This window comes from Psittacula echo, assembly GCF_963264785.1.
Source record: "Psittacula echo genome assembly, chromosome: 6".
Lineage (NCBI taxonomy): Eukaryota > Metazoa > Chordata > Aves > Psittaciformes > Psittacidae > Psittacula > Psittacula echo.
Genome location: NC_137743.1, coordinates 31,141,996 through 31,162,655, shown reverse-complemented (window position 1 = coordinate 31,162,655; position 20,660 = coordinate 31,141,996). Strand labels below are relative to the sequence as shown.

The window sequence follows — 20,660 nt, the reverse complement described above, 5'->3', positions numbered from 1 at the left end:
GATCATGACAAAAACACAGCCATCCATGGCAAAATCCATAATGGGAAATAATGTAATTGCAGCAGGAGCTGTGTATCCAAACCACACAACTATTACACTCCAGCCAGGGATCTCTTCATCCTGCTGTAGGTGGCACCACTGAATACTTCATGTTTTACTGCCACTTCAGCCTCAGTTGTGTGGAACTTACTGATTGTACTGCACAACTCAGAAGGAAACTCTCTTTCCTATTTTTGTTTTACTGACATGGATCAACGATGCTAATTCACAAGCTTCAGTTTTACCACTTCTGATTATGTGAAATTTTGATTGCCACCTAATAGTCACAAATCTTTAACTGGACACCTCAACACAGCACCAGTCTGAGATTCCGCAGTTTTGTTAAGCATTTGCACTGTATTTGTCACAGGTACTCAGAGCTGCTGTAATTGTGGGAACCAGGAGGGATCTTGACCTTGGAAACAGTCCGATGTGCTTGAGCTTTTTACTTTACTAAAGTAGCACATGTCTGATGTTATTCTTGTCTCCTTTCTCCCAGGGTGAGTTTGTAGAAGATGGGACTGAAACTCACTTCAGTGTTGGTGATCACAGCTGTTGCATTAAGGCTGTCAGTAGTGGGAAACGAAAGGAAGGAATTATTCATACCCTTATTGTGGATGACAGAGAAATCCCAGAGACTGTGGAGTAGCCTCCAGTTAACTGATTATTGTAGGACTAAGATAAGGAATTTTCAATTACTGTGGTAATTATTTTAATATGTACTACTTGGTACGTCTGGTTTGTGCTGGGTTTATTTTCTAGTTTATGTATATGGAATTATTCTTTTTATGGACCAGTTGAAAATTATTATATACAACCTCTTATGTGACCGTTTTTTAAAAACTCTATACATAAGTATATAAATATATACATTTTGTCACCCAGTGCAGAGAATACTGGTGAGCTTAAGTAGAAATTATATACTAGAAAATACCTCGCTATAATAAAATGGAAGATAAATATTTGGTAAGACTGAATCCTTTAAAACTGCGGGTGTACATGGAGGGAGAAGGAAGCATGTGCTGGGCACTGGAGTAAGCTGTTACAGTTTTCTCAGTAATCATTTTTTCTATTAAAAAAAATGGTAATCAGTTTTAAAAAAAAAATATCCACTTGCAACCTTACTGAAGAGTTCAGAGTTAGACTCTTATAACTTAATTTCTTTTTGGATGGTCCCTAGCACGGTGACTGTTAATCTTGGGAGTTGTGGGTGCAGTACAAATGTGCTGGAATTCACAAAACCATAGAATGGTTTGGGTAGGAAGGGACCTTAAAGCTTATGCAGTTCCAACCCCTTGCCATGGGAAGGGACACCTTCGACTAGACCACTGTGCCCCATCCAACCTAGCCTTGAACACTGCCAGGGATGGGGCACCCACATCTTATCTGGGCAACCTCTGCCAGGGCCTCAGCACCCTTATAGCAAACAAATGCATTAATAGATTATTTGAAAAGTTTTATTAAATGCTAATTTCATCTGTGTTTTCGGGTTCAAACTGCTCTCCATTAGCATAGTGCTTTACATGTGGCTGAAATGCTTTCCATATGACGTTGTTGTTAGTTTCTAGTAGTTTTATGTGAGCACTTCTCCCCAGATAATTACCATTTTAACCACAGGTGGCTTTTCAGTCTAGAAGCAGGCCCGATATTGACAGACAAGCCTTTGTTTCTGTATTACAGCACTGTTACAGCCCTGTAGGTGTTTAGTTGGGGCTGTCACTGATGGTTTTAAATGCTTCAGATTGGACAAATCTGGTAGTAGCTTTTAGTTGGGGGCAATAGATTTGTTTTGAACCCTGCTAACACCAGGCATAGCTCAGGTGTTAGTACAGAAAGTTTCAAAGTACCTAAAAGCTGGACTGAATCCCCTTTTACATTAACGTAAGTTATAGTAGCTCTTAGACTTTTCCAGTCACTGGCTTCGGGTCACTCCAGACCTAGCATGGGGATACCTGGCTACAAGGATGACACTGTAATCTTTAAAAGATACTGGTGAAGGAGATTAATTAAAGAGAAATTTCATGCTGTAGCTTGAATCAGTTCTCTACTATTCTGTAGCCTTTCAAAGAGATTCAGTGCCACTGAGAAATTTGAAGCTCAGTCAAGTCATGTTCTTAAGATTATATGGAAAAATAACAGGTTAGCTGATAGTATCAGTCATACTTTTTATTTTGAATACATATGTCTACAATACTTGGAATATCTTAACTAACAAAAACTGTAATAGCAACTACCATTAGAAAGCATGAAGTATTGCCTCACACTTACCATAACTGTGTGCATTTAATAGCATGTCCCAGAGTCAGAAATAGCTTTGACCTCATACATTTACATGTTTAAGTCAGAAAAAAATTAGGAATCAAAGGCACAACCAAGATTTCTTGGGTTTCACAAACATACATAATATCTCAGATTAAGAAAATGTAATGAAAGAGTAGCAACCTATGCAAACATCAGGTGTATAGTCACATGCTAAGAACATTTTAAGGCATAAAGTCAAGACCAGATAAAGGTTAAACTGTGTTTTGTGATGCTTTTCCTTCTGCTTCCATTCACAGATAGTGTTGTTCTAACCTCCTTAACTTATTGATTTACTTCATTTGTTTATGGATATTTCAGAGCACTTTGCACAAGGCACTTTGATCACAGCAAGAACATCCTCTACCAGGGGAGTACCGGAAGTACCAGACCTTGCTCTGAGGGGGCTTCACAATAGCTACAGGTCTGATTAATTCTTATTCAGGATACTGCTGGTTTCCTTACAAGTCAATAAATACCGTGGAAGGGCCTGAGCACTGTTGCAGATGACAAAGGTGTCAGGATTGTTTACATCATCTACCAAGCTGTCATATACTTTAATGGCATCTCCCTCCACTGCTGGTGGCATAATATAAGATGAGTTGCCTTTAGTGTATAAGCCTGTTAATACCTCAGCCTCAAACACATACATTTTAGAGTGTGTTTCCTGTGTGGTTTTACCCTCAATTAGACTTTTTGGATTCCTTTTAAAGTAGATGCCAGCTCCATATTTTTGTTCTGGAAAAAGAAAGAAAGATTTTTAGAAGAATAAAAGCCTTTAACAATTGATTGTTGTGGGGTGGTGGTACTAAAAGTCTGCTTCTTGATTCAGTATTACATTTGATTGCATTTACATTACAGCTGAATGTGTGCCATCCTCTCACAAATAAATATGCATTAAGTGGCTCTAATGCTAGCACTGGTCTCCCATTGGAATCATTAGCAGTGACAGCTGATGGCCATTCTGATTTAACTCCTGCTCCAGCAATGACCATTCATTTAACTGTTAATCCAGTGACAGAAACATCAAGGTATAATGTATTTATATCAGCACTTCAGTCAGCGTGTACTAAGGACTCAGATAAGGCGGCAAGATTTTAGTAATGTAAACTACAATATAAAAGCTTTGAGATTTTTAAGAAGAATGCTGTATAAAAATGCTATTACCCTATGGCCTGAAAAAGTGCAAAGAAATTAAGTGAGACCATCATCCTATTTATTACTTTGAAAGGGTGAAAATGTGCCACATGCATGCATAAACAAGGAAAGGCAAACCTCCCTTTTTTGAACAGTTTATTGTCTGAAATCCCAGTTCTGCGTTTGACCAGCAAAATATCAGACCCTTCACCTACTGCAGAATGAAGCACTAAATGCTTATCCTTTCCATTTCTGGAAATGTCTGTCTACTACAATACTTCATAGAAACCACAACTTTCTTCCTAAGGATACTCTCGTTTGAGTGGCAGCCTGCTCAGTCAGATTCTGACCGCACCTGATCTGAGCAGGGAATTAGCCTAGATGACCCTCAGAAGTACCTTCCAGCCTCAATTAGTCTGTGATTCCTTTGAACATTTTTTAAAACATCAAGCTGCAGCAAGTAAATAAAGATGCTGACTTCTGACTTTAAAAGTGACACAATAAAAGAAAACGTGGACATGACATTATGTGTATGTATATTCTGTCAGCAGTGTCTGCTAGGCTAGAATCCTGTTTGTCCTCCCAGAGCCTTACTGACATTACAGTATCAGGAAGGAAAATCCAGGAAAATCTTACCACAGAAAAAAGTAAGCTCATACAACTCAATGCAGGTAAGAAACAGTTCTTGTTTAGCAATGCCATTTTTTCTGATTTTAATCCAACTTTAGTAGTCAGTCACTATGTTCATTTTGATTAAAGATGCCAAAGCAAATTATTACCTGTTGGTGGAGAATATGTCCTGTGAAACCCAGTCTGGCACACCAAGCTACAGAACTGCGCCGGAACATACTGGTACAACTTGTGTGTTATTTGGTAGGTATACTGGTTTTCTTCTACTTTTTTTTTCATTTGTTGGAATGCAGCAGATAAAAGAGGATTATGTATCTTTTCAATCTGTAACATAAATAATAGTGTAGTATAGGCAAACAGCAATATCCATGAAATTCATGAGTGCTCTGGATCAGGCTATGTTCTATAGTGGCAGAACTTTTGATTTAGCTTAAAGGCACTGACCACAGAGCAGATCAGGTATTTGAAGTGTGCAACTGATCCACAGAAAAAGAATCACACCACTGTTCCATGTCCAAGAAGAAAACAGACATGCTGCATTAGTGTCCTGGAATATTGTGCTCATTCTAACATACCAATCTCATCTTTCTCTAGAGGTCCTACAAAGGAACATTTGAAGCATGAAATAAGAAACAGAATATACAATACGGTTAAAAGGACTTCTCAGAATTTAACCACACTTTTGGAGTTGCATTATGTTTTAAAATGCTTTTTATTAGCAGTAAAGACTACATCTGTTTTAAGGATTAGGCTGATTTGATCTCAACTTTTAAAAGCAATATATTGAAATAGTTCACCTGAGTTTTTTAAGCATGTTTGGTTCAAATATATCAGCTGAGTTTTACTTTTTTCCATGAATACCCTCTTTACCTTGAGAACACAAAGCCCAGCTTTTTCAAACTCTTTCTCTCTGTCTTTAAACTCCTGAAGGTGTGATTCTACCAGTGAAATCTGGACGCATTTAGTAATATTCATCTTGTGAAGGTGTCCTTCTGCTTGGCCTAGGTACAAATAAGGGAGTAAAATTTTCATAGGTCATAACATCTGAGGTACAGGCAATGAGGAGGGACCCAGGGATCCAATACTTTAGTTTTGTAGTTTGGTTAAAAAGAAATAATGTTAAATATTCTCTGAAGTAATGCCAGAGGCTAATACCAAAAGGGACTGATATATATATTATTTTTTCTGTATTTATTAAAGAAACCAGAGAGAGAATTAAAAAAAAATGAAAACAATCTTTCTCCATTACATCTTTTCACAGCCCAACTTTTATATGTCTATATTGAATGACTATACAAACATGAGACAAAAATTGATCACTCAATAGCTTTCTGTAATGCACTACTTCTATGAACTTAATCATAGAATGATAGAATGGTTTGGGTTGGAAAGGACCTTAAAATCATCAAGTTCCAACTCCCCTGCCATGGGCAGGGACACCTCACACTAAACCATGTCACCCAAGGCTCTGTCCAACCTGGCCTTGAACACTGCCAGGGATGGAGCATTCACATATTCTTGGGCAACCCATTCCAGTGCCTCACCACCCTCACAGTAAAGAACTGCTTCCTTATATCTAACCTGAACTTTCTCTGTTTCAAGTTTTAACCCATTGCCCCTTGTCCTATCGCTACAGTCCCTAACAAAGAGTCATCTCCAGCATCCCTGTAGGCCCCCTGGAAGGCTGCTATGAGGTCTCCACGCAGCCTTCTCTTCTCCAGGTTGAATAGCCCCAAATTTCTTGGCGTGTCTTCGTATGGGAGGTGCTTCAGCCGCCTTATCATCCTCAAGGAAAGTCAAGGACTCTGCAGAACAAGGCCAAGGTGGGTCCTGCAACAAGGGTTCAGCTGCAGCTAGCAAAAGAGCTCAGCAAACGTATGTGTTTATCAAGTGCAAATCTTGTCAGTCACCAGTGGCCAGGCTGTAAAGTGATGCTGTCCTGGAGGAAGCCAGTTAGAGTTGGCTATACAATGATGGCCAGCCCTTCTATAAGCTGTGCCCAACTGGAAATACTGCCAAGAAGGTAACCAGAGCTAACAAATGGTCTTTCAGGGGCTCACAGATAGAGGTACAGTAATATTAGTAATTAAAGCTATGCTCAGTATGTGTGTGAACTGAATGCATGTCTGTCCACTCTCAGCAATACACAGATGTTGCTTCATACTTGACCTGATTTAGGCACTTGTTTACATACCCATTAAGTACAGCAGTTCCGTTTGTTTGGCTGTACTCTCCTCTTGTATATGAAGCAGTAATTTTTCAGTTGCGAGCGTCGCATCAATCACAGCGTCAGGAGGGCCACAAAATTCCAGTCTTGCTTTTCCACCTTTCACCACTTCTGATACACATACACTAGAATGATGCTTTTGAGATAGATCTGCAAACTCCTTTCTACCAAGGCTAAAAATGTAGTTGTTTTCAATAACAGCAGAGTGACTTCCCTCAATTTGAATCATGCTTTGGATCCATGATTCTGCTGCTTCCAATGCCATATGCATGTTCCCTTTAAGTTCAATAGCAGGCTCATTATTTACAGCCTCTTTTACACTCTGACTGCCTGACTTTGTACCTGAAAGAAAAATATTTTTCTTTTTAGAAGTGCACTGGAAGAGTGAAGAGCTTTCAAGCGCTGTCACAATTTCCTATGTGTAATCCAAGATGCAGTGTGCAGGAAATACACTGCTCGTCTGGTATGTTCAAAACAAAAGAGAGTTTAGATACCAGGAGATAAGGTTTCCAGGAAAAAAGAAAAACAACTAAACAACAAAACCAAACCAAAACACACATGAAGAATTCATTTCCTTCCACTAAATGACTTCTAACAGGTTAAGCAGAGACAATGATTTTTATGTTTAAAATCTTATAAGGGAGTGGCCAGTTCCGTTGCTATCAATGTAAAAATGCAAAGCACTCACATTTTTGCCTCCTCCTTCCCCCAGGACACATATGCAAACACTGAGTTCTTTCTAAAGGAAGGTGATTTCAGATTCTCAAATCTGGAATGCTCATTTACTTGAAATGCCCCTTCTGCCCGTTACTTACTGAAATGATCACTTCTGTTGTAATACTGATATTTTCCCAGTTTCTGTGTAGCTGAATAAAATTTTCTCTGGAAAACCTTGGAAGAAAAACATTTAGGAGCAGTTTGAAATCTCTGTTTTCAAATACACAATTTGTCTTTTCAAAACTCTGATAGATAAGCAGTTTACAGCTGCTTCCCCCAGTTCTGAAATTATTAACAGTGGACATTTGTCAGCTTTTCCCCAAATTTTATTGCTGGCAATACCAAAAGCATTCCTATTCTTCTACGTCTCCTAAGGTAAGACACCGCTTATACACTGAATGGCACCTTTAACAACTGCTTGTTGTGTGGGATATCTGGAACTCATGGCACCACACTAGACAAATATGTTCATTAGTTGCAGTTTAATGCTGATGAATCCTTACTCAGTTTTAAAATCCAAACTATTCCCCTACCTTTACCTCAAAACTCCACTTCATGATCACACATGGAAAGCCTCTGAGAAGCGCTACTCTGCTAGGCAGTGGATTTGGCATCTGGCAAATTGCCTCTGCATTTTTCAGCAAAAAGAGTTTGATGTGCCCTGATTATCAAGGGATTAAGTGAGAAGCACATACAGCTTTCTGTAGAGTTTATGAGACAGTTACAGAAGACAGATCTGACCTTGGAATCATGGAATCATAGAATGGTTTGCATTGAAAGGAACCTTAAAGATCATATGGTTCCAACTGCCCTTCACCTAGTTCTTGCACCAAGCTGAAACGATGAATGGTTGAAGTTGAATGGGGACAAAAGCAAACTCTACTTTCATAGCTATCTAAAACATATATGTATTAATCACATCAGCTAAATATTCAAGGTGGAAAATGGCCCACTGCAGTTAAAATTACCCACTGTCTGTTAGCAACCCTTCTATCACACTAGGTCATAAAACAAGTTAATAGTGTTTTGCCCTAGGAGCATCATACAAAAGAAAATAATAAAATGGTTAAAGAAATTTCCCAAGAAGGAATAAGTTCATTCTTTAATGAGTTAAGAGTAGACTCTTTCTTATAAATTTGCTGACAGTCATGAGAATTTCAGAGCCCCTTCCCCTTGTTTATCAAACCACAGGGTGATGACTTTGGGTAAAGATCAGTAATACCTGTTAATGAGAGCAAGAGTTTCATTAACGGACCTGCTGCTCACAAACATTGTAAATAGCATAGAATTCAGATTTTCCTAATTTGTAGTCATCTATGAGAATATTTTTACAGTTTTGGGTTTTCATTATTAGTAGTTAATAACATATTTGTTACCTGATAGCCATCGTTGTCATGTGGGCAAAGGACAAACTGCACATCTACCTTCTTCTCAGGCTGTGCTCTGGCAAAATTTAAAACCTCTTCAATCATGATCTGTGCCACTACACCAATAGGCAGCACTGATGAGCAAATGCCATTTGCTGGAAAAGAAACTGAGGGAGATTGGCAGTCCCGAACATAATACAGGCATCTGGTCACTGCAGCTTTTAATTCCTACATGAAAAGCAACTGGTTTAGTCCCCACATCACTCAAGATGAAAATTAATTAAAAACCAATCAAACTGATTATTACCTCACACAATAACACTGGGTGGTGGTATTGTGGCCATACAGTGTGCAGCACAAACTCACAGGGCAGATTATAGCCTCTTGTTCGTAAGATTTTATAAGACGAAAGATCTTTAAGATGAGACTTAAGTTCATCCTGAAGAGCTGAACCTGCTTTTTGCAGCAGTGTTCTTGCAACTGGAGAGTAAGGCTCACCATTCACAGATACAAAATTAACAACATCTGTAGTCTGGCAAAAAAAGAGCAAAGTTTCAGTATAATTCAAGTTTACAATATGCAAGCTTTGCTACTATAGAGAACACTCTTTCTAGGAACAATTCATTTTAAAAAAGCGTGGCTGCAGCACATCAGCTGTTTGAAAGATTCTCTTTCAAACACTGCTAATAAGCACTGCTTATTACTAAGGACAGCGCTGGAATACATCAAAGTACGCACATTCTGGTGGCAGTAAACGCCTACGTTTTTTTCAGAAGTCAACAGCATGCACAAGACCCATTCCAGTCTTCTGAGAGTGTTCAGCAGAATTATTACTGCAGCTGTGGAAGTGACCCATATGTGCCTCACCAAATGCAATTCTGCAGCCAATTATCAACAAGCAGAAGAGAACTATGGCTGTGGCTGTTATCCCAGCCCTTGCTGATGCTCTCCCTGTTACAGTAGTCACCAGACTAGAGGGGTCAGTGCACACAGGGGAACTCCAAAGCTACAGTTGCTTCAAATTCCAGTGGAAAGACCAGATTCCTGCAGGTCTTTTGTATTTCAAATTAAATATGTAAAATGCAAAAAACTTGTTTTCAGAATGCTGATAACAACAGTAGTTGTTCTAGCTTTTAATTGTTGAAGATTTTGTAGAGTTACAACACTTTGGAGCAGATTTTCCTCATAGTCTTGAAGGCATGTGGTATTTTCCAATGCTGTATAATTGCTTAATAAAATTCCCCACAGTGTCAGCTTTGCTATCTTTCACTGTCACATGAACAAAATTAACTCTGTTCAATTAAGATACTTCTTTAGAATAAAAGTTACGATTTGCGTTTAGCAAATTCTGTATTTTTAAAGAAATAGCATCCCTGTGACGTAGCTTCCAGTTTAAGAGCTCTGTGGGATTACTAAGACTAAACTCCTATATTTTGCCTCATATTTTCTAGCTAAGAAGTTAAACGAATCAATTTCAATGATGCACTGTTTAAAGGTAAGGTGCACATCATCTGTGTAAGTTATTTTCAGCTGTTGCAGTGTTTGCTGAGTACCTCCAGCAGTGGCATCTATGAGAACATAAATTACAGAAAAAAAAGCAAGACAAAAAATAAGAGTAGACTTCTAGGGAATTCATGATAAAATGTGAACTCCCATGATGTTATAATAAGATAAACATTAGCATAGGGGTAAGTTATTATTAATCATCCAATCTTTAGCTGCTTCCTATTATGCCATAACAGCGTGTATACAAAAAAGAAATAAAAATGTTCTGATTTTTAATACCCATTTAGATAAACAAGCAAGCAGGCAAACAAACAAACAAACATAACAAAAAAACCCACCAAAAACCAGCAAACAAAACCAACAACTCCTTGCCGCTATAATTTATTTGCCATTTGTAATTTCTCATCAGGCTGAGAAGATAACTGCTTAGTGGATCAATATGTGTTCTGAACTCTTGGGCTCCAAATCCTGCAAGGATTGTGAGGCAACTTCTTGTTCAGCGTATCATGGGACAGACTTACCTTCTGCTCTTCAAGGAGACCTCTTACGACGCTCAACTGAACACCTCCATGCCTGATGTAAGTTGAAAGCTGGCTTGATGAAGTTGAAAGAGTTTCCTGAAGTGAACTGGTATCACCCAAAAACTTCTCACAGGCCTCCTTAATTTCTGCAACTATAGGCTCATAAGGGTTCACCAGGTGGATTTCCCTGAGACAGCTTTGTGGACTGGTCTCAATAAATTCCTTTATAGCCATTACAATCACTTGAGCACACAAATTGACTGGGAAGCGAAAAATACCTGAACTCACTGCTGGGATAGCCACAGACTTTATACCATTTTTTGGAACAATAACATACCTCAGAACATTCCAAATAACTTCCTGAAGCAGGTCACAACATCTTTCCTTTTCAGAAACAACCCACAATGGACCAACTGCATGAATGATTTTTTTACAAGGGAGCTTCCCTCCACCTGTCACAGCTATTTTGCCAGCTGTGAGCTTTCCATGCTTTTGAATATAATGATTGCTTTCTGCTTGTATTTCTGGCCCGCCAGCATTCACAAGGGCTAAAGCGAGGCCTCCTGAATGATTAAGAAATTTATTGGCTGAATTCACCAACGCATCAGCCTTGTGTCTTGTGAGATCATCCTTACAGACACAAATATCAATTCCCTGCTTTGTTTTTTTCCTGTATACTTCAAAAGTGCATTTTGTATCTTTGAAGGTCAATGTACAAGCAAACTTTTTGTAAACAACTTTACTTAGACAGTCCTCTCTTTTCTTGAGAGCTTCATAGGCATCTTTATTGACGGGAATCATCAAGCTGTCTTCATCCATTACCATGCTTGGCCCTAGGATACAGAATAATATGAAGTGAAACCCAAGATACTACTGTCAAAACATTGCTTTTTATATAGAAGTGTGGTTTATAGCTCTCAGTTGTATCCTACTCTCATTATCTACCAAAGTTTTGACAGAGTCTGATCTCTCTGCCTTTTTCACAGGCAGAGTAATATCACTGAGCCTGTCGTGACTTGAGGATTTGAGTTTGCCTTACTGTTTACCTGAGGAGGAAACCTGGTTAAGAAACATCTCCTCCGGCTGCTTGTTCTCGCTCTCTCATTTACCTACTGTGTATTCTCTCCAGACTGAAGCCTCCTTCTGCCCTCTCCAGGGCATTTTATTTTAGCATTTTGTTACTGATTTCCAGCAAGGTCCAAGGGTGAGTTCCCCAGGCCTCTGCAGGGTCAGTAACTCACAGCTACACTGGCTGAGGAACACTTGCCGATATGTTCATTTCATGATGCCATGGAGACCTTATGCTGAGCTTTGTCTAATTCTGTGGCTCTTCTTTGATTTGCACTTAAATCTCACAAGCAAGTTCTTTCTTAGTATGGAATTTATGAATTCAGACGGTTTTTGAAACCACTTTTTTTAGGGAAAAAAATAATGGTAAAGAGTGAGGTGGTTTTTACATTATCACTATGGCTATATAGCCCTCTCCTGGCAGATGTCAGCAGTACTACATAAAGTAGTTATGTTAATTACTGTAAATGAATTTGTATGAGTTTAATCAAACTTTCCTCTGGGATATGCTGCCTGCTTTGTAAAGAGTTTAACATTTTGCACTTATATACACACTGATTCATCAAAACACTTCTGAGCTCTTACTTTTTTAAAAGAGAAATGCAAGCAAATCCTGTTGAAGCAATGAATAATAATGTTGAGCCATAATTGTGCCTAATTCACATATTCCAGGTTGCTTTTGGCTATTTCACATCAATACTTTCTAGTTTTCTCGCTGTGTCTGGCAGTTTTCAACTTAAATACAGGAATACACTTTGCAGATGGCTGAATGAGAGGCTTACCTAAACCGCTCTTCTCTTTAGAGGTCTCTGGACAGTAACTCTATTGTAACAAAGACAAGAAAGAGAAAGTAAATGTTACCGCCTGACCGCTGCGTTCCTGCAGGAGGCGTTCTGTTGCAAGCAAACCCGGCAGCATACCTTTTCAAAACTAACTACGAAGTGTTCTGATATTTAAAATGCTATTCAGGGCTGAAATTGGGGTGACCGAAGCACTGTGCGTGAAGTTATCCACACCTTACGATAGCTCCGGCTCACCTGTGGGTGGTGAGCAGCCGGGAAATTTTACTTCTTCCCGAGAGCCAGGCCAGAAAAGAACGCTTTCTTTGGGGGTTTCCGTACGGGCTTTGATTTATTCCCCAGGGCCTGAAGCCCGGTGGCAAAGCTATGAGGGAGGCCCCGGCCTGACGCGTCGCACAGGGGCAGCTCCAGCCGCAGTTCCCCTGACCCCCTAGGGGGCTGCCTCCAGCCCCGAGCTCTCCCCCCTCCTCCAGCCCCGCTCTGTTACCTGGAGGATGCCCATTAACTGGAGCTGCGCGGCGTGGCCGTCTCCCCCTCATCTTCGGTCCCGGGAAGGGCGCGGGGTGGAGAACTGTGGTCCCGAGCGACGGAGCTGGAAACGAAAGCGAAAGCGGGCAGTGGTGGCAGTGGCATCATGGCGGCATCGGCGCTGCTTGTGCGGCTCTGGCCCGCGCCAGACTCCGGCGAGAAGGTGTTGCTCAAGCTCCAGAGCTACTTCCAGTCAGGGAAGAGGTCGGGGGGCGGCGAGTGCGAGGTGCGAGCGGGCCCCGTGCCCAACACCTATTGGGTGCTCTTCCAGCGGGAGCAAGGTACGTACGGGCTTGCGGGCAGGGGCTAGGGCAGGAGGTGCGGCTCCGCATGGTCCCATCGCCGGCACTGAAGGGGTGAGGGGGCTGCTGAGCCCTGCCACGCCGAAGGGCTGCTGGCATGCAGGTCCCGCGGCCGAGGGACGGTGTGAGGGGACTGGCAATGGCTGCCATGGGCACCACTGGGTGGGCAAGGGGCAGGTGGTCTCTGTGACAACCACTTGTAGCCGTCAAGCTGTCAGGTAACTTTATCAGCCTTGTTTGTCTGTACCCAAATTACTACAGATAAGAAGAGTGTGGAATCTCGCACGGATCACATTGTGGAAATCGGTGCCAGGCACCTGAAGATAGTCATCCAGCAGGAAGAAGGAGACCTGAGCAAAAGCCGGTTTACAAAGCAGGCATTCCCTAGCTGCCCCATCCCCTCCAGCTCTTCCCCACCTCCTCAGCAGGAGCAGCAGGCAGCCAAAGGCCATGGAGACACCACAAGAGAAGTCATTACCAAAAAGGTACGCCAGGAAGAGCAGTAAGAATCAGTGCCATGACTGCTTGTAGTTTCACAAGTCCTTTGTGTTGCTTTATGTTGTTCTTCAATATTTAATGACAAGTATGTTCATTCATGTTACAGAATGTTCAGTGTCAGTTACATTATCTTAGTCAATAAAATGGGGGCAAGGAATGACTTTGGAACGCTGTACCACAGGTCATCCATACATGCCAACAGGCAGCATGTTCTCCAGCATGGCTTTGGTATGTGCCAACCACTGTTCTTCAAAGCAGCACCCTGGGAGGTTTCAGGAAATAGAATGCACTGAGGATTGCTCCCAAAAGGTAGAAGAATTGTATAAGATTTGGATCCCTCCCTGCTACATAGACCTCTAACACTATTTCAGCACATTTTGCACCTTCCAACAGTCCTAATTGCTTCCATCCTTTACCTTAGTGTTAAAAATATCTGCTCTGATTTGGTGTAGCACAGCAAACACTATTTCAGACACTTTGAACTAGAAGTTATGCAGAAAAGACTGACTGTGTGTTAGGGACATGGGGTAGGGCCAGGTTACATGTTACATGATGTGGACATGACTCTACAGAGACACCGATAGCTGCCCCAAAGGGTTTACCCTGTTTTGTGTAGTATAACAGGTATAGCATGTGCTAACATAGTGGTTACCTTGCATCTGTAGCAGTGTACTGCAAATTTCTCTATCCTTCTGTCTGTGCAAAGTAGAGATGTGAACATGCTTGTTATTTTTCAAAATCTCATTTTCTGCCTTAACCCTGAGTTACTAAAGCATGAGTTTTTTTAAAGACTCTCTTTTTTAAAGAAAGAGAGTAAGAGAAAACTAGCAGTCTAATATAATTAAAGAACAATATGATATTAAATGTTCTGTTAAAACATCTTGTAGCTCTGTTGCTAGACACTAAGGGAACAGGCAGGTTCTTTTGGGGAACTTTGGCAGAATGGTGATGGCCCCAAGTTACAGTTACAATTAAAGCTTTATTTTTTTATCAGGATTCTGTGATTAACATAGCATAGAATTAATGGTCAGAATAGCACAGGATTTCTACATGCAGAATCCGTGTAGGACAATATTCTAAATAGCATAGCACTGAATTTTGTAGCAAATCTTAGCTTGTGGTTTCTAATCACTTCTGCAGATCATGTCAAATCTTAGTACTTGGCTTGCTGTATTGATGTAACATACTAAACTTGAAAAACCACATGAAAGTATGAGTCATTTGCTCAGTTCTCAGAGAAAGCAGAGAATGGTGGAGGTATTCCTGGCCACTGGGGGATCATGGGTCTCACTGTTCAGAACAGTTGTGATCCAGGTTTGCACCTGGGACTTGTAACTGCTTGATTTTGTATGCAGTGCTCTGCATGCTAATTAGCTTCAAGGCCAGTAAGGAGAGGAGTAGTTGGCCTGGTGCCCAGAAACCTTGAGAATTGTAGGGAGAGGAAGAGGCCTGTTTGCTTCATCTACTTGATGCACAGGACCTTCAGGGCCTGATAATGACAGGGGAAAGAGAATAATATGTGACCTGCTTACTTACAGAGAATGGCTGTTTGTCTTATTAAATGGCATTAGTTATGCTAAATGTATTACTGCAGGTCAGGAGCAGAGGATACTGGTCACAGTCTCAAAATAAGTAGCAAAGTTATCGTCTTTGTTCCTGCAGTGCTGATGACATTAATAAGTTCCATTTTTGCTGCTGACTTGGAAGCAAATTGCTTTACTTACGTATGTGTAATATCAGTATACATGACAGAGGAGAAATACTATGTGCAAATGTGTCTATAGTAACCTGGCCCCACTGAGATGGACCAGAGCTTTTCCTTACTGAAAATATAGAAGCAACAAGCAGACAACCTTAGAAAAAAGAAATACTGATTTCTTCTTATGTTTTTAGATATTTCTTACAGTATCTGCGACTCTGAATACCAGTATGTTCACTGAACAGCAAAGGAAGAGAATTACCATTATATGTCCAAATTTAAAGAGAGAAGGAAATCCTGATATTGATGGATCTGAGAAACTGACAGGAGATTTTGCAGACATTGAAAAAGCTTATTGCTACTTTAAGGATATCCTTTCAGGCAATGATCCGAACCTTGATTTTTCACATTCTGAAAGTAAGAATGGTTTGAAAGATGAAAATGGCCTGAATACTGAAGAAGTGAATGAGTTTACAGTTCCATCAGCTCTCTATGAATATTTCAGTCATACCTGTAAAGAGCAAATCAAAGAACTACATGAACGTTTTGGGGTGTGTATAACAAGTAAAGATCATTACAATGGAAACACATCAGTAGGCTTCATTTCTGATAGAAGTCCTGCATCAATACAACAAGCTAGCAAATTTTTTATCAGAACTTTTCAGAAAAATGTGGAAAACCTGAGACAGGAAGAACTTCCTATTGCAAACAGCTACACATTAAGTGAGGTAATAGCAAAATTAAATGCTAAGTTTAGTAATCTTCTTGCCAAAGAGGAAGGGAATCAGTTGCTACTTCATGGTCCTGCAAGTGAGATTTTAGCTGCCAAAAAATTTCTAGCAGAGGAAGGTGAAAACAGCCAAGCTGAAAAGAATTTGAAAATGTCATCTGAACTGTACAAATACAGGAATGGAATTGAAGTTGATGCTTCTGTGTTTAAGTTGTTGGAGACAATATTAAGCAAAGTAATTGAAGACATTGAAGACAAATTCAATACCACAATTGAAAAGAGAGACATTTCATATGACCAGAAGATGCTGATAATATTTAGGCCCAGGATCAAAACTTTTGATATGTCTTCACATGCTACTGAATGTTTCATCAATGCATTTCAGAGTGCTTTTGCAATGTTAGGAGAAAAACTCATCAGCTTGAAGCTTTCAGAAGGTCAGAAGGAAAGATTAAATATGTTACTTAATGGAAAACAATTGGAAAATCTGCATGTAAAGCTTAAGAAGAAGGAAGACAAATTAATGTTAATTGGCTTACCAAACCATCTTTCTGATGCTGAAAAGTACGTTCTTAACTTTCTTCTCATTGAAGACTCAATACAAAGTAAAAATAGGACACCACTGACCTCTGATCTCAGCTATCAAGAAGCTACGGGAGCATCTGAGGAGAAATACAATGGCAGGCAAGAGAATAATCTTTCTTCTGAAGGACGGGCTAAGGCAAAGACAGAAGAAAACAATACAGAAGAAAAAGATACGTGTCCAATTTGCATGGAGATAATTAATAACAAAGAAACACTGAGAAAGTGCAAACATGCGTTTTGCAAAAGTTGCATTGACCAGGCCATGACTTACAAGCAAGTTTGTCCTATTTGCAATACCTTCTATGGAGTCATGAGAGGAGACCAGCCAAAGGGGAGAATGTCAAGTAGAATTCTGTCTTCAGCTCTCCCTGGTTATCCCAGTTGTGGTACTATTGAGATTGCATATAATATGCGAGGTGGTATTCAAACTGTAAGTATGAAGATTTATAAAATAGATTTTTCCCACAAAAAAACCAAAATTGAACATAAAATTAACTGTTTTCCTATCATTTTGATGCACGTCCAGAAGAGACATTTCTTTGTTCTGTACAAATCTGCAAGTACTTAATTCAGTATTTTTGGGTGCAATTAAGTAATGCAGTAAGAATTAAAAGTTAAACAGTAGCCATTTTATTTGCAGCAGGACAGAGCTACCTGTCTGTAGTTTGCACACTGGGGATAACTGAACTGAAATCTATGGAAGTAATATCATTTAAACAACATTTTGTGAGTATAGTGAGTATTTTCGGGGGAACTCTCTTAGCTGCAGACACCAACGGGCCAATATGAATAATGGGTTGGCTTGTAAGCTTTTCAGGTGAGATATCAGCTTATGTTGTGTGCTTAAGAGTCATGACTAAGACTAAAAATGGGATAAATGAAAAAGTCGGGGGTGGAGTGACATGCATTTCAGACAGCAAAGATGAGAAAACAAATTTTAAAATAACAATGGATACATGAGTGATGACAAGAAAATGTGAATGAAACTTCTATGAAAGAAATCATCTAATGAGAAAACTCCTCAAAATCAGTCATCAGTCATACTATGTCCTCCTAAATCAAAGACAGGATAAAAAGTATTACAAAAGCTGGGATGTGTCATTTTCATGCTTTCAAAACATTTATGATATACAATGAGGTTTTTGTTTGTTTCTTTCTTTTTTCTGCAAAACAGAGCAACCACCCAAACCCAGGGAAACCTTATTCTTCAACTTTTCGAAAAGCCTATTTACCTGACAATAAAGAAGGGCAAGAAATTCTGCAGCTCCTCAGAAAAGCCTTTAACCAAAAATTGATTTTCACAGTGGGGGAATCACGTACTACTGGTGCAACAGATGTTATCACATGGAATGATATTCACCACAAAACTTCCATGGTGGGAGGACCTACCAAGTAAGTAGTCTTCTCTTTATGTAATTTTATTGCTCTTTATGTAATTTGATTTATTAGATGAGTCAGGAAGGCTACCCTCAATATTTTCCATGTTAGAGCATTCAGATTTTGTCATTGACAAAGTGATTGTGGAATGCTCTATGGATCCAGACTTGAACGACCTCACCAGTTGGGACAACTGAACAGTCCAAACAGCTGACCAGGATGAGCTCAGGTTTCTGTTGCCCTTCAGGCAACTCATTCACCAGTGAGCTGTGTAAAGCACCTACTCAGTTAATAACTGCTCTGGTTAGAAACTAATTATAGTACAGGACAGCAAGCTTTTGATAGCAGCGAAGGTTGGACTTCTGATCCTGGCCTCTTCTGTTACCTGCTGTTTTGCACCAGGAGGTGCTGGTCTGTTATGACCACAGTAAAGACAGCCCTCAGACTCTGTAAAATGTGATTTGAAATTCTACATATGAAGGCTAACAGCAAGAAGAGATTGTAGTATAGATATGGTTCTGTTCTTTTAGATGCTATGAACCCTGAATTGTACAGCATTCAGTGGGCCTCCGATCAGAGCAGAGGATGCCATGCCGACCACATCCATAAAAGGGGTTACCTCATTTTGGTCGTTTGAGCTATTACAGGATTTTCTTAGTAAAAGAGAAACTCTGTTCAGTATTTCTTGAGAACTTGCTGCACTTCTAGATAAAGGCAAGGATACACAGGTGATGTAATCACCAGGACCAAGTGAGAGCTGCCCAAGTCTGTCATACAGCCATGGGATGTGCAAAGCACAACACAGCCCTGAAGCTCATGCTGCACATATAGCACAGCATGGCACAGGCCTGGGCCTGCCCCAGTGAACTGTGGATCACCGGTTCCTCAATGTGTAACAGCCTTCTGGTCCGCATCACTAAATTCCACCCCTTAATGCACATACCATTGGCCATTCTGAAAGATATTATTAACTGCAGATAATATCAGTAAAACTTGGCTCCTGCGAAAAGTCTTACAGAGACAAGAGGAAGTCTTGGAACAATCCTTTCAAGCTTGTTTAAACCTCTCAGGGGCAGGTGTCTTCTTGCAAGCTCTCAAGGTTTATGTCTAGATCCTCCGTCTTGGGCTAGGATCATAAAGGGACAGAAAGTAACAGTTTTACTTTGTCACTTCCTTTGCCCAGCTGCTTGCCCTTGTTATCACTTGCTTCATACCTACTTTTACTTAAAATCCAGAGGTGCTATTATATTTGTGTTTTGGATGCTCACTTGGATATGCTTTGCCTCTGATTTTTACGAAGATGCATGCCCAAGTGCCCTATCATTTTCAAGTGAGACAGCAGGCAGCTTTGAAAATCAAGTTCTTGATGTCAGTTTGGGCAACCAAATTCAGCAGTTCCTTTTCTTAAGTTTTTAGCTTTACAGATGCACTACCTCTCTAATCTGCAAAATAGGATCTGTTTTCTCTGTAGATTAAGAAGGAAGTGCATGAAATTTTGAAGTGTTCTAAGAGATTTGGATGAGAAGGTTCTGTAGAACTGTGAAGTGCTTCATTGCAGAAGTATTCTTTTTTTCTTCTCCTAGCTTTGGTTATCCTGATCCTGATTATCTGCACCGGGTTCGATTGGAATTGAAAGCAAAAGGAATTGAATAAAGGAATTTATCAACTGTCAATCCTTAAGTGCAGTAATTGAACATGTAGCAGTTAATTTACTATTCAATCACTAAGAAGAAATTACTTTGTTCAACTGCTGCACTTAAACCACTTGTATTTCACAGTCAGCTAAGAAAAGTAATATTTTTCATCAAGTGATATATGCTCTTTTTGCACATCATTTACTTCCTCAAATAATGCTTCTCTAAATGTGTAGCATTTACAGAATTTGGGTCTTGTGAGTGCAGTATTAGTACTTATTGCACTTGTCAAATTTCAAATTGTGTATCTTATTTTACCAGCGAATCTGATCTGCACTTTTTTTCCCACAAGTACTCAGCCTGATCACCAAATCTGTTACATCCACTACTAGCTTTTATTCGACAAAATGCTTTAGCTTTGTGTTATTACATCTATCATCATGGATAGCATCAGGTAACTCATCTGCCTAGAAAATTTCTATGCAGCTGTTACAGCATCAGCTGTGATCAGGCTGTGATCTTTCATTTATTTTCCTTTCCAGGGTAGAAATGGCAGTAGTGGTTTGGGGTTTACACATTAAATTAGCATGGATAATTTATGAGGGGATATGTGGATGCTGCTGCGGTGGTTTTAACATGTAGGAGTGCTACATGCTGAGGCACGTTTGAGTGAATAGAAAGTAAATGGTGCCTGTGGCCATCTCTGATCAGGGGGTCCTGGTTCTGTGCCTTCCATCGTGTTTGAACTTAAATACAACTTTTATGTCAGCTTTACAACTACAAAACTATATTCTTCCCATTGGTTCTAATATATGCTTTAAATTGTATAACAAAGATACCTTGTTGCTGTGCTCTGCACAGTCTAAATAGCCTTGATAATTACCTTTGGGGGGGTGTAAAACAAGTAACTTTTGCATAGTGCAGCCATAATTTTTAGTGAGTTAAACCATTTTTGTTAGGCCATTGAATATAACCAATAAATAAAATATAAAAATAC

General features: G+C 39.9%; 3 protein-coding genes across 12 annotated transcripts in view; 2 read left to right on the top strand and 1 right to left on the bottom strand.

The window, feature by feature from the left end:
• The window catches only part of FAIM (Fas apoptotic inhibitory molecule), a gene marked incomplete at its 3' end in the record, with an annotated part of 16,274 nt that extends 5,805 nt beyond the window's left edge, over window positions 1-10,469 (top strand). For 5 of the 10 annotated variants that reach the window (XM_080620488.1, XM_080620486.1, XM_080620485.1 and 2 more), the window contains one exon: window positions 539-688. In XM_080620488.1, the coding sequence (XP_080476614.1) occupies window positions 539-688 (150 nt within the window). Of the gene's footprint in view, window positions 1-538; window positions 743-2,658; window positions 2,762-4,022; window positions 4,146-4,233; window positions 4,348-5,740; window positions 6,276-6,700; window positions 6,795-10,330 lie in introns of those variants that run through there. The other 5 variants (XR_013957130.1, XR_013957131.1, XR_013957132.1 and 2 more) reach the window with 5 other exon arrangements.
• PARP9 (poly(ADP-ribose) polymerase family member 9) lies at window positions 2,768-12,961 on the bottom strand (the record flags this gene model as incomplete). The annotated part of the gene is made up of 10 exons (XM_080620482.1): window positions 12,798-12,961; window positions 12,293-12,332; window positions 10,443-11,275; window positions 8,723-8,947; window positions 8,425-8,643; window positions 7,147-7,222; window positions 6,299-6,673; window positions 4,975-5,105; window positions 4,254-4,428; window positions 2,768-3,075 (listed from the first exon to the last, which is right to left on the bottom strand). The coding sequence occupies exons 1-10, from the start codon at window positions 12,810-12,812 to the stop codon at window positions 2,768-2,770; spliced, it is 2,397 nt and encodes a 798-aa protein (XP_080476608.1). The 5' UTR covers window positions 12,813-12,961.
• On the top strand, window positions 12,945-20,660 carry DTX3L (deltex E3 ubiquitin ligase 3L; the record flags this gene model as incomplete). Its single annotated transcript, XM_080620483.1, has 5 exons — window positions 12,945-13,119; window positions 13,402-13,625; window positions 15,532-17,082; window positions 17,827-18,044; window positions 19,613-20,660. The coding sequence occupies 5 exons, from the start codon at window positions 12,945-12,947 to the stop codon at window positions 19,680-19,682; spliced, it is 2,238 nt and encodes a 745-aa protein (XP_080476609.1). The 3' UTR covers window positions 19,683-20,660.